Source organism: Mus musculus, chromosome 2 (genome assembly GCF_000001635.26).
Source record: "Mus musculus strain C57BL/6J chromosome 2, GRCm38.p6 C57BL/6J".
Taxonomy (NCBI): domain Eukaryota; kingdom Metazoa; phylum Chordata; class Mammalia; order Rodentia; family Muridae; genus Mus; species Mus musculus.
In genome coordinates this window covers 35,080,242-35,105,744 of record NC_000068.7, presented here as the reverse complement: position 1 = coordinate 35,105,744, position 25,503 = coordinate 35,080,242, and the positions used below count along the sequence as shown (strand labels likewise).

Here is a 25,503-nt window from a genome sequence, read left to right as displayed (position 1 = left end):
ATTTGCTTGTCTTGGTGACATATCCTTCCTGACCCCACAGTGTCATGATATGTAAGCGATACCTCAAGTCCCGCATGTCTAAAGTAATTTCTCAACTACTCCTTGAATGCCTGAAAAACTCAATTCCTCCGAAGTATACAAATCATGAGCTGTAGCTCCCGCTCTATGAAGCTCTTTCCTGCAGCTAGAACGACCCGGGGAGCTGATAGTTTGAACATTCTGCCCTTTTTATAAAGGAGCTCTCAGGACTGACACTGAAGAGGCCGCAGCGAGAAGGGATGCTTTGTGTTTATCCAGCTGACTCTGAGATTTTAGTGCCAGCACTCGAGGAGAACCCCTTGCGGTTTTGAAAGCACATATACGAAGGCATAATTCACATCTATAAAATTTACCTGTTTTAAATACACTGAGTCAATAATTTTAAAGTGAAGAACCGTCGCTGTGGCTGGTTTCCTCATGCTTGTTTGAATTTGGTCTCCATTCTCAGCCCCTGTTCCATGTCATTGCTACCTAGTTTCGGTCTCTATAGCTTTAGCTTTGCTGGACATTTATTCTAAATGGTTCAAATTTACTACAGATAGTTTAGTTAAGAAAAAAAACCACAGAAATAGGGTCAAGGTTAAGGAATTAAAGCGATGATAAATCACTCACAGACTAGGAACAAGATAAAGGGCCCTAATTATCTCTGGAGTAAAGGGGAAGGAAGAGCTGATACTGGAACTCTGGGACAGAGAGGGGCACTGCTAAGCACTGACCCCACAGGGAGGAAAAGGGAAGCACACCCTGACCTCTCTCCACCTATTTTCTGACGTCTTACTTTCTCTCTCATCATCTTTATCCAAATTGGAAACCAGAGAGCTGGGGACCTCTTGCTACTTAAAGAGAGATCATCCTAGAGTAGAGCAAAAATCTAAGCGTGGCAGGACAAATCTACAACAACTAAAATACTCATAAGTTAATTCAACAATTTTGGGCATTATTCTCTACATTTTTTTTCTTGTGGAAATGTTCTCTTCTCTTGGCTTCTGTTGTAGTTACTTTTCCTTTGCTGGGATAAGACACCATGACCAAGGCAACTTATACAAGTAAGAGTTTATTGAGGGCAGTTTCTGTGGATGAGTCCATGACCATCAAGGCCAGGAGCGTGGGAGGAGGCAGGCAGGCATGTGATGGTACTATAGCAGTGAAGTCACATCTTGACATACAGCCACGAAGCACAGAGAGAGAGCTAACTGGAAATGCTGTGGTTGTCATCAGTAGAGCAATGGTAGTTGAAGTGATGACTTCTGCAGGTACAGCAGAGGTTCTCAACCTTCCCTTTCATGCAGTTCCTCATGGCGTGGTAACCCCCAACCATAGAATTATCTTCGTTGCTAGTTCATAACTGTAATTTCACATCTGTTATGAATTGCAATGTAATTATCTGTTTTCTGATGATCTTAAGAGACCCCTGTGACCTTCAACCCCCAAAGAGGTCACGACCCTCAGGTTGAGACCCACTGATGTTCAGGTAAAGGATGTATGTGGTGGTGAGGAGTTTCAATGGAAACTTCAAACAGCTCCCATAAAGAGCCTACTGGGTTCTGTATATTTAATAGGGACACAGGCTTCATTCTCCACAAATTCTAAGCTGTGCACACACCAACCCAGAGATTTCCAACAAGGGGCCTCTGCCCTCCCTTCTCCCTCAGGAGCCTTTGGCAGTATGGGTGGGTGATTTTATTGCTCCGAAGGTTCTACTGACATCTATTGTGTGAAGGCCAGATTTTCCCAGCAGCCTGCTGTGCCCAGGACAGCTGTCCATAGCAAAAGCCCACCAACCAATCATTACCCCCCTGCAGGAGTGCTGTGTCCAGAAACATTGACTTTACCTGAACTATTTTTTCTTCTGTTTGACACAAGTTGAAAAAAAAAGAACTTTGAAAGTTGCAATATTTGAGGATGCTAAAGGTTTGTGTGCTAAGTTACACAAGCTCTGGGAGCAGTGTGAAATTTGACCTGCGGAGTTGTTTTGGCTCCAGTGTTTGCCGCTGCATTTGCTTCTCTCCTGGTGATAATGTGAGTCCTTGCACAAACTCGCACACAAAACGAACAAACGGTGTAAATTACCCTTCTCTGGCTAACAGCTTGAGACCAGCACATCACAGACACCTTTAAAGGAAGCCTAGCATTGTGGCTTTCACTTACATGGTTTGACTTTTGCCCAAATGATGCCAAAAGCCCTCTGTTTAAATTACATTCATCTTTCACAACCCAGCTGAACTATTTTACAGATGTCCTTCTGAGATAATGCACTGGGTGGTCAAGACATAATTGGTCGGTTTACATCTCTTCCGGGACACATGTAAGAGACACCTTCAGAGAAATTTGCACATCAACTTCTGCTCTGCCCTCTTATCCCTCTAACAAGTATAAACATGTTGGTAAGCTGTAGCTGAGCTGCCTTGACAGTTGGTGGCTGCCGGGGAAGAATTGTCAGCTTCTTAACTGGTGTGGCCCCTGATAGGTTGACCAGGCTTCGGTGGATAGCCCCACACCCATACATATATGGAAAGCACAAACTAGGCCCAGTATGATATATGTGTGTATTAATGTATGTGCAATATATGTAATATATATAAAATAAGGATGTGCAATAGAGCATAGGGAACTTGTCTAGGAGGTCCTGAAAGGGTGGAGTGTGATATGAAAATGATTAAAACACACTATCTGTATGTATAAATTCTTAAGGAATATGTTAGGAATGCAAATTAAATAGTGCTGACACAGCATTGACAAGCACTGGCAGTTTATACTAATATGTTTAGAGACATTTGTTTTCTTGCAAATAGCAGATATATAGGGAGATAGAAAGAATAGTAATAAAGAAATACATAACTAAAACACTTTCTCCTGAATATAAAACATTATGAAAGTAGATTTAATTAAAAATCTTAAAGGTAAGGTGTATATTTATCTACATATGCATTTATTTCCCAATATATTTGCCTGTGGTTTTATTTACATATAAATAACTAGTGTCAGTTGTTACAGGAATCTTCATCTTCAGTTCTTACATGAAAGCTGTGAAAATCCATTGAAAGGTATACATTTTTTAAACGAAATGCATTGTGTCTGAATGAACTGAAGATTCCCAGTGTGGGAGTGTGTGTGTATTCCCTGCTAAGGAAATACATTGTGTCTGAATGAATGCAGATTCCCAGGGTGGGTCCGGGAGCATATGCATTCCCTGCTAAAGACTAAACTTTTGGGTTACTTAGTAATGCCATCATCACTAAGGTGACATGGTAAGCGCATTGCCCCTTCTCTAGGCTGCCAATTGATGAAGCATTCCTTGTCCCTCCATGGAAGATGTCGGTTGTTCGTAGACTATTTCCAGGACCAAGGATGCTACCACTCAGGTGTTCTCTAAGAGGGATCGCCTTGTGAGCCTTGTCCAATTCAGAGCCATCCTCAAATCGTGTCAGCATGAAAACAAATGTACGTGGGTTTCTGTCACTATCAGAACTAAGTAGATCCCATCAGATATTATTAAGGTGTGGTGGTCTGAATATGCTTGGCCTATGGGAAGTGGCACTATTAGGAAGTGTAGCCTTATTAGAAGAGATGTGACCTTGTTAGAGGAAGTGTGTCACTCTGGGGGTGGGCTTTGAGACCCTCCTCCTGGTTGCCTGGAAATCAGCCTTCTCCTGTCTGCCTTTGGACCAAGCTGTAGACCTTTTGGCTCCTACAGTCCCATATCTGCCTGAATACCGCCATGCTTCCCACCATGATGATAATGGGCTGAACTTCAGAACCTGTAAACCAGCCCCAATTAAATGTTTGCCTTTATAAGAGTTGCTTTGGTCATGGTGTCTATTCACAGCAGTAAAACCCAAACTAAGATGTAAGGTTTGAAGCTGCAGCGACAACAGACACTTACATGTTAAAGGCTTCTTTGTAGCTGTTGTGTGTAGCAACAATTTTGGAATTTTGGTTTCTATAAAAACACAGAAATATAAGAATGTGTTTTCATTTTAATCCCAGATGTGGGATATGGGGCTGCTTCGGACTGTCCACAGCAGCTGACTATCATTTGCCTCGTGCTCTAGCAGAAACATGGTCTTGCCAGCTACAGATAGTTTCTGCAATTGTGTGACATTCAGAATTCTGGGAACTTTTCAGAGGGTACATAAATGTGAGGACATCTAGAGTCAGGTTGGTTGCTGTTTGTTAGCAGGCATGGTCAAAGAAGAAACAAAAGGAAAGAAATTAAATTCAGTGATTTTTTTTTTCTAATTTCTCTCTCCCCTATCTCCTTGTATCTCTCCTATGTAGTGTTAAAGGGTGAAACCGGGAATGGAGGAAAAATAAAGGATGGAAAAAGAAGAATCTACAAACTAGCAAAGACCAGCTCTTTCATGGGAGCAACTGGACTGTGAGTGCTCTGGCCTATCAATGAGTGATTCCACTATGGGGTCAGAGTTTGATGGCCTTACTGGGAAGTGGCAAGGACTTAAGAGATGGGCTTATTTATAGAAGTAGATGACCAGAGACACGCCTTTGAGAGATCTGGTCCTTGTCTGTCATCGGCTCACCTGTAAGTTACGAGGAGAGGGTGCTCCAAAGCATGCTACCCACTGTTCCTGTGTGGCTCACTGTGTCTGGGCCAGAAGCAGTGAGGACAAGTGGCCATGAGCTGAGACCGCAGACTCTGTTAGTGACATAATTCTCTCTCCTCCTTTAAATTGTTTCAGGTATTTGTCACAAGTGTGCTGAGCAGTGCCAGAGCATCAGAGCCAATGACCTGAAGAGAAAGCCAAAGGCAATGAGACTCCTGCCTTCTAGCACTAAGCCTGTCTTCACAGGGCCAGGCTCCCATGGCTGAGTCCTCATTCTGCGTTAATTGAAGTAAGTGTCCTGATGCGAAATCCTACACAATACCTGCTGCTGCCTGTGTTCCTGGGCTTGAAATGGTTGTTCTGTTCTGATTTCAGTTGTCATATGTGGTGATCCCTTCTCCTTGTGTTAATAATTAACACGACCTAGTTGATCCCCGAATTTCAGGTTCTCTTTACTTACATGCAAAGTAGCCTCAAAGAGGTGACAGATATGGTTTTGATACCGTCTCAAGCTATGGGCTTTTGGGGAACACTTCTGTTTCTGATCTTCCTTGAACAAAGTTGGGGACAGGAACAAACGTAAGTGAAGCAGAGAATCTTTGCTGTGTGGTGTGTGTGAGCTGTGAGGATTGATGTCCGTTAGAGTGTGTGAATCTGACCTTTTTGGTTCCTCTGAGACACACATCTGAATGAGAAAGTCCTGCCCAGTTAGAGTCAGTGAGTGGCTAACCCACGGCAGCTGTTGGACCACCCCTGCCTGTAAGGACAGAGCTATTACTCACAATACTACTCAACAAAAACTTAACCAAAGACTACATGCCCAAGTGTGCACACATGTGCATGCACGCGCGCACACACACACACACACACACACACACACACACACACACACACACACACACTTTGTTGTTTTTGTTTTGTTCATTTATGTTTGGTTCTTAGTTTCATTGTGTTTTTTGTTACAGTTAAGCCACGGTTACTTGGGGACCAGCTCTTTTTTTACTTAGTTTATTTTGCATTTCAAAAAATGTTTTGACCATAATTTTTCACCTTCCCCAATTTCTCCTAGATCCTCCCCCCGTCTAACTTCAGATCCTTCTTTCTCTCTTCAAAAACAAACAAGCAAACAAGCAGTATTGAGGGAACTCAGGTCAGAACCCGGGCTCCCATGGTACATGCAGAGAAATATTCTGAATTCTTTGTACAGTGTCGCGGTGGCCCTTACTGGAAGGCAGCTCCTCACTTTTTCGGAAACAGTGACAAAGCATCTCATGAGCAACATGGGAATCAATCACTTCATGGATAAATTGCTTGGTTCGATAACTGCCCATTGAGCTCTTACTCAGTGGCCCGAAGTGAGGGTGTGACAGGCAGAAGAGCTTTCCTCGAACTTGTATCATTTAAGTTATAAATTAAAATACAACAGTATAACTTAAAAATATTATAGTGTTGGCAGTTGCCTGCAATAATTCTCAGCTTGGGTGATGGGTGCACCCCTATCTGTTGGGGCCCCTAAATGACTCAATGTCTGAGTCCTCTGAGGTTCATATGTAATTCTCTTCTGTGTAGTCTCACTCCAGTTTTTACTACTCAGGTCAGATGCAGTTGTGATTTGTTGTTGTTGTTGTTGTTGTTGTTGTTGTTTTCTAAATTCCCACTTAATAAGATTATTAAGAAAACCATACAATTTAAATTTTATATTTCAAAACCAGGCATGGCTGGGGGTGATAGCGCACGCCTTTGATCCCAGCCCTCGGGAGGCAGAGCCAGGAGGATCTCTTGTATAAATTCCATGCAAAACAAAACGGTGGAGTTGAGGAAGACTCGTAACCTTGACCCTACTTATAGACATAGACACTGGAGTAAAATCCTGCCTCATTCGCTTATAAACCATCTGGCCTTGATCAAATTACTTTTGCCTACATGTAGCATAGGAATAATAGCCAAGCCTGGGACATCTCCGACTTCCTGCAGGGAGTGAAAGAGTTCTATAAATTCCTGTCAGAGCCTGAGACACGGAAAAACTCATATCAAGTCACATGCTGAGCTACTGCAGATTAGCTCACACTCAGGACTCTGTCCTTTAGCTTGTGCGTAGTCCTCGGGCTCATCTGTATCGTAGATTTACCTTTACCCACTGATGTAACTCATTTCGAAGATCTTTCTTTCAACTCCGGTTAGTGAGTGCCATTCTTTCTTAATTAGTAGCATGCTAATGTTTTATACCATGCTCTTATTTAGCTCACCACAGAAAAAGGTGACAGAACAGGCCAGGGGCTTAACCTCACACAGCCATCAGAAGACAGAGCTGGTGTCCGATGGCCAGTGCCCATTTGATATTTCTCTTCATTGGAGAACAGTGACCCACTTACATGTTCTAGTCAACTTTGTTTTTGTGTGTTTTTATGTTTACATCAGCATATGAAACGTTATGCTTTATGGCCTTATTTAGTCCTCTTCAAGTAGAGTAGGCCAGTGACCCACTATTACTAACTTCTTAACTATAAACCCACTATTACTAACTTCTTAACTGTAAACCAAACCCTCTGCTCTGTTTTTTAGGACTTAATTTCAAGTTATTTCTTCTTGGAAACTATGGTGAATTTGTCATAGATCATAGAATGAGTGTAGTTTTCTAATCATGACAATTAGAAAATACATTTACAGTGAGATGATCATGAACCAGGGGTACAAGAATGTATCCCTGTCCTAGGGTTTCATTGCTGTGAACAGACACCATAACCAAGGCAACTCTTATAAGGACAACATTTAATTGGGGCTGGCTTACAGTTTCAGAGATTCAGTCCATTATCATCATGGCAGGAAACATGGAAGCATCTAGGCAGACATGGTACTAGAGAAGGAGCTGAGAGGTCTACATCTTGTTCCAAAGGCAGATAGGAAAAAGCTCATTTGCTCACCCCAAAAGTGACATACTTGCTCCAACAAGGCCATACCCACTCCAATAAGGCCACACCTCCTAATAGTGCTACTCCCTGTGGGTCAAACTTATTCAAACCACCACAGTCACCAAAGCTACTGAGCCTTTTCCTGTTTCAGCAGATACATCATTTCAACCCCAATTGTCTTCCGAGTTGGAGCTCCTGAAAATGTTACAGTCCAAGCCCACGGCCATACTGAGGCATTTGACACAACTGTCTCTGTAAAAAGTTATCCTGATGAAAATGTTCGTTACTCTTTCAGCACTGTTAATTTATCACCAGAAAATAAATTCCAAAACACTGCAATCTTAACAGTAAGTATTTGTCTTTCTTTAGAAAATCTAAATAGGGCTGGAGAGATGGCTCAGTGGTTAAGAGCACTGACTGCTCTTCCAGAGGTCCTGAGTTCAATTCCCAGCAACCACATGGTGGATCACAACCATCTGTAATGACATCCGATGCCCTCTTCTGGTGTGTCTGAAGACAGCTACAGTGTACTCATATACATAAAATAAATAAATAAATAAATAATTCTTTAAAAAATATAAATATAAAATATTTTTGGTAAAATATGTATAGTTTTGAATATTAATAGCATAGAGATCTGATCATTTGTATCAGTCTACCATTGTATAAATATTACATGGTTATCACTAACGGATAACAATATGAGTTTATCAAAATTCCTTTTTTATATATTTGGTAAATGATTTATTTATTTTTATTTTATTTTATGTGCATTAGTGCATGCATGTTCATGTGATTGTCAGATGTCCTGAGACTGGAGTTATAGACAGTTGTGAGCTGCCATGTAGATGCTGAGAATTGAACCTGGGTTCTTTGGAAGCCAGTGCTCTTAATTTCTTCAGCACCTGACCCCAAATTCATTCTTTAAAAGTTCTATTCATCTATCCATCCATCCATCTATCCATCCATCCATCCATCCATCCATCCATCCATCCATCCATCTATCTGTCTATCTATCTGGATGTCCCTCTTTGGGCTTATGTGTGCCATGTGTGTTTGGGTGCCTAGGAGGGCCAGAAAATGTCAGATCTCCTGGAACTGGAGATTGTGAGCTTCCTGATGTAGGTGCCTGGAACAGAACCCCAGATGCAAGAGCAGCAAGTGCTCTTAGCAACTGAGACATCTCTGCAGGCCCTGAGTTAAACAATATTCTAAACAGAATTTTGTTTGCTTTTCAAGCAACACATCCAAATGTTAACAATTTTTATTAGAAAATAAAACTGCATCAATATGGAAACATTTGGAGATGAGTTAAAAATAATTTTGTCTATGAATTATCTCTAAAATAGTAGAGAAACATAAACATGCATGCTTTTAACATTTGTCCAAGCTTCAGTAGTCTTTGGTTATATGCATAGTGTCCCAAAGTAATACAATTTTTGTTTTCTTTTTTCTTTAAACAATACATGGCTTTCTTCTTCTCTCCAGTGATCATGGGGCACTGTGCATGGGACCAGGGTCTCATGTTAGGCCACAGTGCTAGCACTAAGCTACAGCTGCACCCCCCAGTGAAATAACTGTTACTGCAGAGAACAGTTCTCGTTGACAATCAGTGAAAGAAATAGCAAGCTTATGCAAATGACTTTTTCTTCTATTACAACATTTCCAGACAGAGGATATAGTGCAGTGTTTGAGCGCTTGCCTGGCATGCCCGAGGCCCTGGGTTCAAATCCCAGAGCCAGGAAGAGTCATTGTAATACATTTGCTTGGGAAAATACTTGCAACCCATCTTATCAAACAGAAAACTGTAAAAATGAGAGAATGTCAGCTTTAGAAGAGGCTCCGTTGCTCCATAGAAACAAACTGATGTTTCTCCACAGTGAGAAAGTCATAAGGGTAGCAAAAATAAAAATGTGTGTGCTGGGAACTGAACTTTTGTCTTCTGGAAGATGATCCAGTGCTTCTAACTGTGGAGCCATCTCTCTAGCCAAGTGAACCTCTTTTAAAAAAAAATGGTGCAGCCGGACAGTGGTGCCGCACGCCTTTAATCCCAGCACTTGGGAGGCAAAGGCAGGCGGATTTCTGAGTTCGAGGCCAGCCTGGTCTACAAAGTGAGTTCCAGGACAGCCAGAGCTACAAAGAGAAACCCTGTCTCGAAAAAAAAAAATGGTGCAATGCTCAAGCTCAGTCTTGGTCTTAATGAGATGATGATGACGACGATGATGACGATGACAATGATGATTTAGGTCAACACACTTTACAACTTTACAGTCACACTTTTCCATTGATGGATTTTGTTCTTGTCTTACAGATTCAGGCCAAACAGTTATCTGAAGGACAAAACTCATTTTCAAATTCGTATTTAGAAGTCGTGTCAAAGCATTTTGCAAAATTAGAAATCGTGCCAATCATCTATGACAATGACTCTCTCTTCGTTCAAACCGACAAGTCCGTGTATACTCCACAACAGCCTGGTAGGGTATATGATGCTTTCTCAGAGGGGGGAAAAATTGACACAAATATGTGCAACTTTTAACATCTGGACTGAGTGGAGACAATTTCTACCTAAGAGAAACTCAAATCCTAATGACATTCATACTCTCTAATAACATTTTCATTTTTACCTTTTAGAGGGGTTGCTAAATAAATCACACAATCAATGATCATTGTATCTGCCCTGATAAAGAAATTGTTCATCAAAAATACGGAAGACATAACTACAAATACAATTTTGGAATTGGGAAGTGATTTATTTTAAAATCTTGCTTGTAAAACATTCTTGGGGGCTGGAGAGATGGCTTAGAGGTTAAGAGCACTGACTGCTCTTCCAAAGATCCTGAGTTCAAATCCCAGCAACCACATGGTGGCTCACAACCATCTATAATGATATCTGATGCCCTCTTCTGGTGTGTCTGAAGACAGCTATAGTGTACTCATATACATAAAATAAATAAATTTAAGAAAATTCTTGGGTTCAATAGCCAATCATGTTAGAAAAAGGAAATCCAACAGAAGAGGGTTAGGTGTTTCGCAGGGATTCAAGTACACTATAGAAATGTCTAGATACTGATGTTCTATGTTTATCCACCTAAGAAAGAGTCTGTCAAGCATGGTTTCATATTTTCAGTGTTACTGTTTGAGGGAACTGACAGAAGCCATGAACGTCGTGAATGAGGAAAACCTATTACTGCCCCCCTCAAAAAAAACTAAAAATAAGACAAAGAAAAATGTCAACTTTGTTTATAAAATATTCTGGTTTTTTTTTTTCATCCGAAATGTGTCATCTAATCCAGAGTTAGGGATGGATTTATGCAAGACCTGCATGTGACAGGAGGAAGCTGGCATGTTTCATCGATGGTACTCAGGAGCAAGGACCAACAATGGCAGGGAGGACCCAGTTTTGCTTTGCTCTGTTTCTTAACCTTGTGCATAGTAGATATCTCCTAATTTTGGTGGCGCTGATGATGTCAGTAGTGAGGTAGACTGGAGCTGTATAATAGCCACCACACCACTCAGCAAGGGCACCGCTTACACTGGCTAGGCAAGCAAAGACCCAGACAGGGTGAAGATGTTGCCTCCAGCTTAGCCAGAATGTCAATGCCAGAACTACTGCTCTGACCCCAACAAGACGGTTTGGTATATGAGACAGTAACCTCTGCCCATAAGAATATTCTAAAATCCTATTGATGTATGTAATGTGAAGATGCATGAAGGATTATCAGCTTAAACATCTTTGAATAAAAGCTTAAGTCTCAGGGCTGGAGAGATGGCTTAGTGGTTAAGAGCATGGAATGCCCTTCCAAAGGACCAGGTTCAATTCCCAGCACCCACATGGCAGCTCACAAGTGTCTGTAACTCCAGTTCCAGGGGATCTGACACCTTCTCATAGACATGCCCCACCCCTACCCACATCTTCACACTCTCTGTCTCCCAGGGCCTCCTACATCCCAGGCAAGTACTCCATCACTGAGGCACGACTTGCTCAGCCCTCTTGTTTTCTCCAAAGCCGCAGTGTCCTCTGTAGCAACCATGCACCTGGAAACTCACACAACTGTATTTCCCCTCTCCTACACAATGTTAGAAGACATCCATACCTGACTGGCTTGCACTACTCGGATTTTGCTGTCTGGCACACAGAAGGCATTTTAATACATCACATCTTCGACGTATAGATTTTATTGATCTTGCCTCTGATACGCTAAGGTTAATATTCTAAGTTAACGAAAAGCTAGGTTAGAAACTATGCAAATAATAGTCATTGAAATAATAATGATAATGTAAACGTCTGTTACTTCTTTTGTGCTGAGTCTCGTGGAAACTAGTTCTTTGTATCTGTGAGTAAGCAGTTGAGGCAGTGTTCCTGTTTTACTAATTAGCTAAAATACAAAGGTCAAGCTAACCCTGAACAGAGGAAGCCAGAAATGAGAGGGACCACAGTTTGGAACTTCAGGACCTGTGATCTTAGCTTTTGCCACATGCTGCTAACAGTTCTTTCTTAATAACTGGACAGGGAAGGTGGGTTTGTTTCCAGTCAGGAGGGAGAATTTCAAGTGGAGGACATGGAAGGAAGGAGATAGCAGGGTGTGGGTTACTGATCATAAATTTTACCTTGTTACCTTGGTGAAATAAGTTTTAATGGGCCTTCTTTGAAGAGTTTACTCAGTACCAGTGAAGAGTGGGAATGGCTTTGGGTTTATGGTACTATTTTTATTTGTGTGTGTGTGTGTGTGTGTGTGTGTGTGTGTGTGTGTGTGTGTCTGTGTATCAAGACTTGGCTGTGAAATGGTTTGAAAACCCTCGAAGAATGAAATTGTGTCACTGTGTCCCCAAAGAGCTGAGTTAGAAGTTTCACTATGCCAATCCATGAGCATGGGAGATCTTTCCATCTTCTGAGATCTTCTTTAATTTCTTTCTTTAGAGACTTGAAGTTCTTATCATACAGATCTTTCACTTCCTTAGTTAGAGTCATGCCAATGTATTTTATATTATTTGTGACTATTGAGAAGGGTGTTGTTTCCCTAATTTCTTTCTCAGCCTGTTTATCCTTTGTGCACAGAAAGGCCATTGACTTATTTGAGTTAATTTTATATCCAGCTACTTCATTGAAGCTGTTTATCAGGCTTAGGAGTTCTCTGGTGGAATTTTTAGGGTCACTTATATATACTATCATATCATCTGCAAAAAGTGATATTTTGACTTCTTCCTTTCCAATTTGTATCCCCTTGATCTCCTTTTGTTGTCTAATTGCTCTGGCTAGGACTTCAAGTACAATGTTGAATAGGTAGGGCGAGAGTGGACAGCCTTGTCTAGTCCCTGATTTTAGTGGGATTGCTTCCAGCTTCTCACCATTTACTTTGATGTTGGCTATTGGTTTACTGTAGATTGCTTTTATCATGTTTAGGTTGGCAGGATCAACATTGTAAAAATGGCTATCTTGCCAAAAGCAATCTACAGATTCAATGCAATCCCCATCAAAATTCCAACTCAATTCTTCAACGAATTAGAAAGGGCAATCGGCAGATTCATCTGGAATAACAAAAAACCGAGGATAGCAAAAACTCTTCTCAAGGATAAAAGAACCTCTGGTGGAATCACCATGCCAGACCTAAAGCTGTACTACAGAGCAATTGTGATAAAAACTGCATGGTACTGGTATAGCGACAGACAAGTAGACCAATGGAACAGAATTGAAGACCCAGAGATGAACCCACACACCTATGGTCACTTGATCTTTGACAAGGGAGCTAAAACCATCCAGTGGAAAAAAGACAGCATTTTCAACAAATAGTGCTGGCACAACTGGCGGTTATCATGTAGAAGAATGCGAATTGATCCATTTCTATCTCCTTGTACTAAGGTCAAATCTAAGTGGATTAAGGAACTCCACATAAAACCAGAGACACTGAAACTTATAGAGGAGAAAGTAGGGAAAAGCCTCGAAGATATGGGTACAGGGGAAAAATTCCTGAATAGAACAGCAATGGCTTGTGCTGTAAGATCAAGAATCGATAAATGGGACTTCATAAAATTGCAAAGCTTCTGCAAAGCAAAAGACACCGTCAATAAGACAAAAAGGCCACCAACAGATTGGGAAAGGATCTTTACCTATCCCAAATCGGATAGGGGTCTAATATCCAATATATATAAAGAACTCAAGAAGGTGGACTCCAGAAAATCAAATAACCCCATTAAAAAATGGGGCTCAGAGCTGAACAAAGAATTCTCACCTGAGGAATACCGAATGGCAGAGAAGCACCTGAAAAAATGTTCAACATCCTTAATCATCAGGGAAATGCAAATCAAAACAACACTGAGATTCCACTTCACTCCAGTCAGAATGGCAAAGATCAAAAACTCAGGTGACAGCAGATGCTGGCGAGGATGTGGAGAAAGGGGAACACTCCTCCATTGTTGGTGGGATGGCAAGCTTGTACAACCACTCTGGAAATCAGTCTGGCGGTTCCTCAGAAAATTGGACATAGTACTACCGGAGGATCCCGCAATACCTCTCCTGGGCATATATCCAGAAGACGTCCCAACCGGTAAGAAGAACACATGCTCCACTATGTTCATAGAAGCCTTGTTTATAATATCCAGAAGCTGGAAAGAACCCAGATGCCCCTCAACAGAGGAATGGATACAGAAAATGTGGTACATTTACACAATGGAATACTACTCAGCTATTTAAAAAAATGAATTTATGAAATTCCTAGGCAAATGGATGGACCTGGAGGGTATCATCCTGAGTGAAGTAACCCAATCACAAAGGAACTCTCACAATATGTACTCACTGATAAGTGGATATTAGCCCAGAAACTTAGGATACCCAAGATATAAGATACAACTTGCCAAACACATGAAATTCAAGAAGAACGAAGACCAAAGTGTGGACACTTTACCCTTTCTTAGAAATGGGAACAAAACACCCATAGAAGGAGTTACAGAGACAAAATTTGAAGCTGTGACGAAAGGATGGACCATCTAGTGATTGCCATATGCAGGGATCCATCCCATAATCAGCTTCCAAATGCTGACACCATTGAATACACTAGCAAGATTTCGCTGAAAGGACCCAGATATAGCTCTCTCTTGTGAGACTATGCCGGGGCCTAGCAAACACAGAAGTGGATGATCACAGTTAGCTATTGGATGGGTCACACGGCCCCTAATGGAGGAGCTAGAGAAATTACCCAAGGTGCTAAAGGGAACTGCAACCCTATAGGTGGAACAACAATATGAACTAACCAGTACCCGGGAGCTCTTGTCTTTAGCTGCGTATGTATCAAAAGATGGCCTAGTCGGCCATCACTGCAAAGAGAGGCCCATTGGACTTGCAAACTTTATATGCCCCAGTACAGGGGCACGCCAGGGCCAAAAAGTGGGAGTGGGTGGGTAGGGGATTGGGGGGTAGGTATGGGGGACCTTTGGGATAGCATTGAAAATGTAAACGAGGAAAATACCTAATTAAGAAAGAAAGAAAGAAAGAAAGAAAGAAAGAAAGAAAGAAAGAAAGAAAGAAAGAAAGAAAGAAAGAAAGAAAGAAAGTTTTGTGAAAAAAAAAAAAAAAAAAGAAGTTTCACTATGTAGTTTTGCAGTTTAGGCAACCACATTACTGAGCCTTCAGAGGCATTCTGCCTTCTGGTCCACAATGTGTCCTGAATCGTAGGTAGAGGATTGTGTTTTAGATGTACCATTCGGGACTGGGCATCCATGGTCATGTTATCTCTGAGCAGTTGATGAGGAAAAATTTAAAAGACCTCAATCCTAGATGAAGAACTATAGGCAGTCATCCAACGGCTGATGGGATCAGAAGAGTCAGCTTTATCCAAGGATGAGCCCCCGATAGCTGATCCAATCCTGAGTCCTAAACACATGTACATAGGAGGGACATAGTATAGTGTGTGTGTGTGTGTGTGTATGTGTGTGTGTGTGTGATAGGAAGGGGTAGAAATGATGCATTTATAGTACTCATGCTTGTAGTTATCAAAACATCAAGATATTAAGTTAAAGAAATATTGAACACAATAAACAAAGACAAAGAAGATATGTTAAGGACTCAAATTCAGACTTGTAGAGATTTAAAAATGCAGTGTTCGAGATAAAAAATATGCCAAGGTTCCACAAACGTTTTCTCTGTGAACCTATCGTTAAAGTATAAAAATAAGAAAGCAAATTTAAAAATAAATAAGCTTTGATACACATACAAAATTTAAAAAGTAGAAGGTCTGGTAGGGTGTCAGGGTGTAGCTATAACCCCACAACATGAGAGGCAGATGTAGGAGGGTTGTGAATCACAGGCTAACCTGGGCTACTTAGCAAACAAACAAAGGTTTAGTGATATGTTTCTGTGACAGAATACTAGCCTAGCGTAGCCAAGGAAACTAGCAGTTCTGACATGTTGCTACTATTCTTTTAAAGAGGAAAGAATATTCACATGTTCTTCACGTGTGCACAAATACAGCGCAATCACGTGATCACGGTAACTTTGCAGAAAGAGCTAATCTGGAGCCTTGCTAGTGTTTGTAAATGGGAGGATGTATGCTATCTGAACCTAACTCCCAATGCCCCAGTAAACTCTTCAGCCCTAAGGGAAGGTAGTATTGAATGCTTTCATATAAACCACAGTAGATCTCTCTCTTTTGATATTATGAAATTCCTAATAAATGGTGGCCTAATTACAGACCTAAGTAATTCTCTACTATATACATATTCTCAGCAAGTTTTACGTATTTTCATAAACTATCTTATTCTGTAGAAGTAACTCATAAGGATTTGCTTTAAAATCAAAGAATCCTTAGTAATGTATATGTTTCCAACCATTTTCTTTTAAATGTGTTTTATCTATAGATTTTATAGCTTTTAATGAGATCTCATTAAAGATGTTTAACAATATATATTATTTTATTCTTCCTCAAGAATGCCATCCAGTGTATTTTAGATCATTTACACCCTGAAGGTGTTTGTTTCAAAAATTAGATTAGTCTTTGTTTAACAAGGATTTTGACGATATGACTTATTCCTGCAGTAAAGGTTCGTGTCTACTCTGTGAATGATGACTTAGAGCCGGCCACCAGAGAAACAGTCTTAACTTTCATAGTAAGTATTTACTTAGTCTCACCGCACTTTCTTCACAGCTGTACAGACTGAGAAGGGCTATTCTCATGGGAGAGCCCTAACTCTTCATAAGTGCTTGCTTGCTCTTCTGTTTTTCCATCTAGAGCTGAAGTCGTATGGCTCTCCTGTTCAGTATGGGCTTCTTTCAACCAACTCCAGCTTCCAGAATTGTGGGACAAGATAAATCTCTATTCTTTAAAGCTTACCTGGCACCAAATATTCTTTGATAACAAATAATGAACTAAGGCAGGGGTGGATTTTCTTGTTGTTTTGTTTTGTTTCCCCACAGGATCCTGAAGGGTCCCAAGTTGACACAATAGAGGGAAATAATCTCACCGGGATTGCCTCTTTTCCTGACTTCGAGATTCCTTCTAATCCCAAGTATGTAAAACTTTTCTGACAAACACCTGGACCTTCTGTTGACAGGCAGAGGTAATTCAATGGAGCCACTGACTGCTGATAAAGGACAACACAGATGTGGACATGTGAAACCTCTCGAAGTATTGTAGCAGTTAGGCCAATTATTGTTAAAATAAAAATGAATCCCAGATACTATAGCACAGCTCCAACATGCCAGAATCTCAGCTACCCAGGATACTGAGGGAAGAGGATCACTTGAATGCAGGCTTTACCAGCCAGTTTGGGAAGCGTAGCAAAACCTTATTTCAATAAATGAACACATGCATACATACATACATACATACATACATACATACATACATACATAAAAGGTTCCAATTTTTTCCCATCCATTCTTTTTATAGAGAGAGAAATAAAAGTTTAGAAAAGAATTTTTACGTAATCCTTTTTTATTTTTCAACAAAACCATCTAGAGCTGTCTCTAAAGGAACCTAACAGAGCATCCATCTATAGGCCAGTGGGGGGTTGGTTACAGTCTAGCACTTTTGCCTAGACAGTACAGAGATTTGGTTTAATAGAAATGTGTGTGAAAGTGTGTATGTATCTGTGTGTGTGTGTGCATGTGTGTACATATGTGTGTGTGTGTGTGTCTGTGCATGTGTGTGTGTGCATGTCTGTGTGTGTGTGCAGGAAATTTTGTACTTTTTTGGACTCATATGCAAGGATTTAAGACCATCTCTATACAGGAGCTGATGAAATACATGTTTAATGAGCACCCCTGGTATGTGTAAACCACAATAAGAGAGCAAGATCCCAAATAGAAATCAAGGAACACAGAGCAGGATATAAGACCAAGGCATTGAGGAATGCATGACATAAACTTACAGCAGAGCTGTTTCCAGTCACCTTCCCTCTGTCCTCTTTAGGGGAATTTGTATTGAGTTCATTTTGAAAACATTTCTCCTAAACTCATGGACTGAAGTTGGAACATTTTAAAATTATAGAATTTCTTTAAATACCACAGATTCCCTACTGCAGAATTAGGTTTGTTATATAATTACTCTTCTTATTTCCTAGATTTCTCCTCATGCCAGTTGTTCCATAGCAGATTATTGGAACGCATCACGGCTACACTCTCCTCCCTCAGCAGCTTGGCATATGTCGTCCTCTTTGCAAAAAAATGCACTGTCTCTTACACTATCTCTTACAGTTCTCTTCTTCAGGACGTGGGAAAACAATACTTTGCACAAATACCATCCCTGGATGTGATGTAATGTCCTCTTTACTCTCTACCTCTGAATTTTGTGTATGTTCTTTTTATCTCTATGTCTTGTTCTCTCTCTCTCTCTCTCTCTCTCTCTCTCTCTCTCTCTCTCTCTCTCTCTCTCTCCCCCCCGCTCCTCCCCCACCAACACTAGACTGTCAACTCCCTAAGAGTGAGCCCTTGTCTGTATTGCTCATTTTACTGATAGGCAGGCACTTGGTTAGATTCTTGTTAAACTGCTGATGATCATCATGGTAACCCTGATGTTCACTTCCACTGATCACATCGTCTATCTGCATGGTAGATAGTATTCTTCTCCTTTCCCAAAGGAGAAGGCATTAACTTGTCTGAATCAAACATGCTAGGAAAGAATTGGGAAACTCTGAGTTGAGTGGGCTGCCCACTCTGTTGTCTGTGCTTCTTTGTCTTGTGTGTTTCTGATCTCAGCGAAGTGCTCACTAAATAGTTTTGAATGAAGGTTGCTGGCCAGGTTAGTTTACTCTTTAAACACGCTGTACTGGTTTCCAGAAAGAATTTTGTTCATATGAGGTGTGAATTTCATCACGGGGATGCCATCTTTCTGGAGACGGTATTTGCAATGTTTTACTATATTGTGGATTTAACTTACACATTCTTGGGTTAAGTAAATTCTGAACTTGTCATCAGCTCTCAAACCATGATCGCTATATTAAAATAAAATATGTGAGAAAAGAATACTATATGAAAAACTAATTGTTAAACAATCTATGTTATCTTTGAAATGTTCTGTTATATCTACTTATTGTTTAAAAACATTTCCTCCAAACTTTTACTTAGGGTGTGTGTGTGTGTGTGTGTGTGTGTGTGCGCGCGCATCCGTGCACACACGCATGTGCAGTTATGTACATATATTCTCACCTCCTCAAAAAGAAACTATTAGACCGACTCTTGGTAACTAAAACTATCCAGTACCCTCTATGATTTCAACTGTTTGGCTTTCCCAGGCACGGTAGATGGACAGTCAAGGCTAAGTATAGAGAAGATGCTTCAAAAACTGGAACTACATACTTTGAAGTTAAAGAATACGGTAATCCTTGGCCATTTTGAGTTATTTATAAAAAGTTAGGTGTTTCCCCCCAGTAATCCTTCTTAGTAATGTAGCTGATACAAACCACTCCTCAGTGCAGATGGTGCACCCTGCCAGGGTTATGGGAAGTGCTGGTTGGGTATAGGTCTGGGCAGTTAATGGTTGTTACAGGTTGTCAGAGGGTCACCATGATGTAGGATAGAATACTGTCATGGGACTGTTTTAGAAAGATTTGATGTCTTCCCCACTCCCTTCTTTCCCTCACAGATAAAACTTACAGAATATCTATCATGCCCACAATTGATCTGCAACCCGAGGTGGAAAAGCAAGGTACTGTGACGCTTAGGTGGCTGTCCAGGAGTCTTCGGTCAGCTTGCCTGCTAGCCCCGAGGAAGCCAGCCAGCCTCTGTAGATCCATGTTCTTCTTAATAGATGTGGTGCAGTCTTCAGGGGAGCCTGGTTTCCTGAGACCTTTCTAGGCTTATGGTTTTAGGAAAGCTAAACAATTATGGGCGAGTTAAGTAGTTACATAAACAGATGATTCACTAACTCCAAGTTGATCAGAGTGTTGAGAGTTGATCCTTGGGGGACAAGAACAATTTTTAACACTGAGCCTGAATGCTGACCCTGAACGCTCCTAACCTATTCATTCTTTCCCTCACAGAAGCACATGGCATGTGTCTTCATCAGCCAACAGAGTGTCTGCGACAGAAGATAAACGAGCAAGGTACTGAACAAGCTCAGTGAAGCTGTAAGCCACTGCGATTACAGCATTCGAAGGACCAGGGAAATAAGACATGGGGTTTCGCCCATTAAAATGCAGCGGGTGGGAAGAAAGGCAGATGTAGAGGATTAATTCACCCCTCAAAAACATTCATGAATTCAGGATTTTATTGGCCATATCCTTAACCTGGGGCAATTCTCTATTTCTTAATGCCTAAAACTATCTAAAAGACTTGTTTTCCACAAAGACATTTGGGGAGGGAGTCTTTGATGGCAGAGAAAGTCGCTGTAAGATTCTCAAGCCTGAGATGTCATGCATGTGTGTGGCTACCATTTCAGCTTCTACATACAAACATCCAATGATAAAAAAATGCTGTTACGATGGGGCCAGATATAACATACATGAGACCTGTGTGCAGCGAGCTGCCCGTGTGAAGATAGGCCCGATCTGTGTCAAAGCCTTCACTCTCTGCTGTAACATGGCACACCAGATCCTAGAAAACAGCACCTTTAAGCACATCCATCTGTCAAGTCACTGTAAGTATGACATTTTCTATCAGAACTTTGCCAAATATGGGTAATTTCTAAGAAAAGCAGTTTTCTTCCCCCACCCCCCAGCTTTCTCTAAATTACTTCATTTTAAAAATTGATTATTCTATTTATTTACGTTTCAAATGTTATTCCCCCCTTCCCAGTTTCCTCTCCACAAACCCCCTATTCCCTCCCCCTCCCCCTGCTTCTATGAGGGTGCTCCACCCACCCACTCCTACCTCACCAGCTTAGCATTCCCCAACATTGGGACACCAAGCCTCCATAGGCCAAAGGGCTCCCCTCCCATTGATGCCAGATAAGGCCATCCTCTGCTACATAAGCAGCTAGAGCCATGGGTCCCTCCATGTGTACTCTTTGGTTGGTGGTTTGGTCCCTAGGAGCTTTAGGGGGTCTAATTGGTTGATATTATTGTTCTTCCTATGGGGTCATCCAGCCAACCATCAGGCAGAGCACGGGGACCCCCAATGGAGGAGTCAGGGGAAGGACTGAAGGATCTGCAGGGGTTTGCAAACCCCATAGGAAGGAAAGCCGTTTTCATGTCCTTGTTGCAACTAAGAGTTGGAAGGCAGACGACTTGTAACGCCCAGATGAAAGTCTGTTGTTTTTCTCGGTAACTGGAAACACTATAGCACCCAGCAGACAACACCTGTCCAGAGTCAAGGCCCCAGGAAACCATAGGCAGCTCGTTATGCAGACTGGAAATGGCCTCCGGATGACAAAGTGCCATGATTCTGTCACAGTCACTAAAAGCTGAAATCTTTCTGTGTCAGCCTTACTAGATGTTTCAGAATTAAAGGACTTTCTTAATATTCTCAAAACCTTAAGGACTCTCATTTATAGATTGTCTTTAAGAAAACAAACCATGGGAATGACACATTTCTGATTTTACTCTTGATTATTTTTTAATTAGTTCTTTTATCTGTAATATATAATATTACACAGTATTAGCTATTATGTATACATTCTACATGTATTATGTTATGCATTGTATATGTATATACATTTGTATATATTATATGTGTGTGTTATGTCTATATTGTATATTATGTATGTATATATTATATAATAATATATATTGTGTAATAATGTTATATAATATAGAATATAATGTATAATATAACCACGTCATTTCCCCTTTCCTCTGCTCTCTCCCAAACTGTCAGTATATCCCTTTGCTCTCTTTTACTTTGCTCTCTTTTATTGTTAATATATATATATATATATATACAGATATGTATATATATATACAGATGCACATATATTCCTAAATATAACCTACTTAGTCTGTATAGTTTTATGTATGTTTTCAGGGATAATCACTTGGCATTGGATAGCCCTGGGGAGGGTGGTTGCTCCTGCTACAGCGTTCCTTAGTGACCTATAGCTCTTTGTGCAGAGTTGAGGCCTCATGGTCTTTACCCCTCCACTCTACTGTGTCTACTGCTGTGTCCGTATTTAGCTCACATTTGGGCAGTCATATTGTTGAGACTGCATAATATAGCTTCTGACATTACCAGGAGACATAGTCTCACAGCAAACACTTGATCCTCTGGCTTACAACTGCCTATGACTGCATAAGATGAAATCCTCTGCTGGCCACTGAGAGCACCTACCCATGTGCACATACCTACACACAGACACCTAAACATATGCATGCTTAAAGTAAAATAAATCTTTAAAGCAAGAAGGAAGGGGGTGCATATAAGCCTTTGGAATATGGGGAATATTAAGTATTTCCCATATAGCACTTCATTTTTGACTTTCCATAAACCTATTGTGTACAGTATGCTCTCAGGAGCACAGGTGAGGAGACTGGGGTTGGAAATTGATGAAGCAGGTGGTATATCTAACCTATTCTGCTCTGACCTACTGTGTGTTTGTTATATGGACAGAACAGAGTAAAAATTAATTGCTATGAAAAAGGTTTTGGTAAATTCCAGGTAACTGACCTATAATTGATACCTATAAGGCTCAGGCCATACAGACATACACATTCAAAGTACAATTCTTAGGTTGGTTTAGGAGGAGTTTTGACAGGCTGAGAAACAACACTCCAAACCTCTAAAACAAATGAGCCTTTTCTCCCACGTGAGTGGGTAGATCCCTTTAATGGTACCAATATTGGTACAAGCAAGCCAGATGAAACTATCATATAAAATTGGAAATAATAGATATTTACTGGATGATTTTCCTGGTTACTCAGCTGACACTAAGTACCAACTATTTTTAGGGAAAATTTGGAACAAACTCTACATACACAATAACTTCTTCCTTTATCCAGGCTTCAAGAGCTTCAAGATGATTCTAGAAAACAAGGCATCAGGACATGTCTAGATGCTCTTAAATTAAAACCCGTGAACATAGTTAAGAATATGGCATTGACCGGGGAACATATGGGAGCCACTCAAGCTAAGACTCCTAGCAGGGAGGATTATGGATCCTGAAGTGACCACTTCCTCCAGCCAGGCAGGACTCCCAGTAGAGGCATAAAGACAGAAATCCACCCACAAAACCTTCGACCCAAACTGTGTCCTGCTTACAAGAAGTGCAGGGACAAAGATAAACAGACCAAGGGAATGGCCAGTGAAAAACTGCCTAAAATTGAGACCCATCCCATGGACAAGAATCCCTGACACTATTAACGATACTCTGTTATGATTACAGACAGAAGCTAGCATAATTGTCCTCTGAGTGGCTCCACCCAGCAACTAAGGGAAAGAGATACAGAAACTCACAGCCAAACATTAGATGGAGCTCGGGGAGTCTTATGGAAGAGTTGGGGAAAGAACTGAAGGACCTGAAGAGGAGAAGGAAGACCAACAGAGTCAACTAACCTGGTCCCTTGGGGGTTCCCAGAGTCTGAATCACCAACCAAAGAACGAGGACTGACTGGACCTAGGTCCCCTGCACATATGTGACATATGAGCAGCTTGGTCTTTATATGGGTGTCCCAACAAACTGAAGAAGCTGTCCCTGAATATGTTGCCTGCCTGTCTGCCTGCCTGCCTGCCTGCCTGCCTGCCTGCCTACCTGTGGATCCTGTTCCCCTAAATGGTCTGCCTTGTCTGGCCTCAGTGGAAGAGGATGAACCTAGTCCTGCAGGGGCTTGATGTGTGAGGGGTAATACCCAGAGTGGGGTACCTGCTTCACAAAGGATAAGGGGAGGGTGGAATGGGGAGAAGATCTGCATGGGGGTACTGGAAGGAAAGGCAGGGTTGATATGGGAATGTAAAGTGAATAAATAAATTTAATTAAAACACAAATATGGCATTGAATAAATATTATGTTTATTGGCGTCTGTGGGTGAGGTTTATTTGGTATTTATTTGGTGTTTCAAATTTTAATGCATGTTGACGTTTTTAACTTGTCATTGGAGCTGAATAATACCCCAGCAACAGATTAGTTTTCTCTAATTACTTTGTGTGTTTGTATGTATAGGTATGCATGTATATATGTGTATGTGGCATATGAATGTGTTCACATAGGTGAGAGCACATATTTACACGGATGTGTGTCCACACGTGGGGGCAAGAGGTCCATATTGGGGTTCTTCCTCAGTCGCCCCCCACTCCATCTTTTTTGAGACAGGACCTCTCATTGAGTGTGGGTTGCTGCTGGGATGTGACCCCAGGATCTTTTTTTTTTTTTTTTTTTTTTTTGGTTTTTCGAGACAGGGTTTCTCTCTGTATAGCCCTGGCTGTCCTGGAACTCACTTTGTAGACCAGGCTGGCCTCGTACTCAGAAATATGCCTACCTCTGCCTCCCGAGTGCTGGGATTAAAGGTGTGTGCCACCATGCCCGGCTGACCCCAGGATCTTATGTCCCTGCCCTGCCTCTCCCATGCTGGGAATGCAGAGCTCTGCATCTGCATGGCTACCAGGAATCCAAACTTAGGTACTTAAGCTTGTGCAGCAAGCACTGTTCTGACTGAGCATCTCTCAACTACAATTTTCTCTGATTGAAAGAGGGCATTTTCAAGAAATTAGGGATTCCTTTTATCATTATTATTATTATCATTATTATTATTATCTTATAAAGGAAAACTGAGGCCCACAGATTCTATGACTAGTATTCTTTAAAGTGTAGCATGATTTCTTTCAATGAATGTTTTACATAGGAAATGAATATTGAATATCTAATTGTAAACAAGCAAGAAGGAATTAATAAATGATTTATTAATATATAATTTTATTAGTAAATTATTATTTCCTCTGCATTTATTATTAATTTTATTGTTAATATATTTGCTTATAATCATCTATTATACATTACATATTATATTTATAATCTAGCATATTTATAAATATATTTATAATAGCATTCAAATATTATGTATAATATAAATAATATATAATTATATTTTATACAGTCATATTAGAATGTATCATATAATTAATTATATAATTATACAATAATTAAATGTCACATATGTTATAAAATATAGAAATAAGTATATATTTATGTAATATATATTTATAATATATTATAGATTATATTATACTATATATTATAATGTATTATATTAAAGGCATGTGCCACCACTGTCTGAATGAGTTGAATTTCTTTAGTTTTAAAATTCTTTGTGGAATGAAACAATGCATTGTAGACAACATCTTGGGAAGGTTCCTACTAAAATACTATTAAGATAAAATGTGATGTTCCAAAATGCTTTTGCTTCCTAGTAATGGTAGGCTGGGCTAAACTATCTAAAGAAGTAGTTGCCTGACTACTGAGTTCCTATCATTTTTATAACTTTTCTGCTTTCTCAAGCTTCCCTTTTGGACTATAGCAGCAATAAAATACCACAATTTTAATCTGTGTTTCCTCAAATTCTCTATGTATTAGTTGGAAACAAATCAGTGGCTACTTTACATGTTGGATGGCATAAAGCACAGCGCACACATACATGCACCA

The 25,503-nt window shown here is 40.6% G+C and overlaps 1 protein-coding gene and 1 long non-coding RNA gene across 9 annotated transcripts; one reads left to right on the top strand and one right to left on the bottom strand.

Moving 5' to 3' along the window:
- Window positions 1-1,364: 1,364 nt before the first annotated feature.
- Window positions 1,365-4,958, bottom strand: Gm46734. The gene is made up of 3 exons (XR_001783276.2): window positions 4,924-4,958; window positions 4,578-4,786; window positions 1,365-1,398 (listed from the first exon to the last, which is right to left on the bottom strand). It is a non-coding gene; the product is annotated as a predicted gene, 46734 (long non-coding RNA).
- On the top strand, window positions 4,201-23,852 carry AI182371 (expressed sequence AI182371). 8 transcript variants are annotated; one of them, XM_017319351.2, is made up of 10 exons: window positions 5,046-5,180; window positions 7,662-7,857; window positions 9,822-9,984; window positions 16,536-16,606; window positions 16,914-17,005; window positions 19,232-19,314; window positions 19,582-19,644; window positions 19,979-20,041; window positions 20,377-20,574; window positions 22,871-23,232. In XM_017319351.2, the coding sequence occupies exons 1-10, from the start codon at window positions 5,062-5,064 to the stop codon at window positions 22,921-22,923; spliced, it is 1,101 nt and encodes a 366-aa protein (XP_017174840.1). In that variant the 5' UTR covers window positions 5,046-5,061; the 3' UTR covers window positions 22,924-23,232. The 8 variants fall into 8 exon arrangements, 7 of the variants coding, with proteins under 7 accessions (XP_017174840.1, NP_001230032.1, NP_001230031.1 ...); NM_001243103.2 differs by lacking the exon at window positions 22,871-23,232 and adding an exon at window positions 23,254-23,852 and having other exon boundaries at window positions 5,060-5,180; window positions 7,665-7,857; NM_001243102.2 differs by lacking the exon at window positions 22,871-23,232 and adding an exon at window positions 23,254-23,852 and having other exon boundaries at window positions 5,060-5,180.
- The last annotated feature ends 1,651 nt before the right edge of the window (window positions 23,853-25,503 follow it).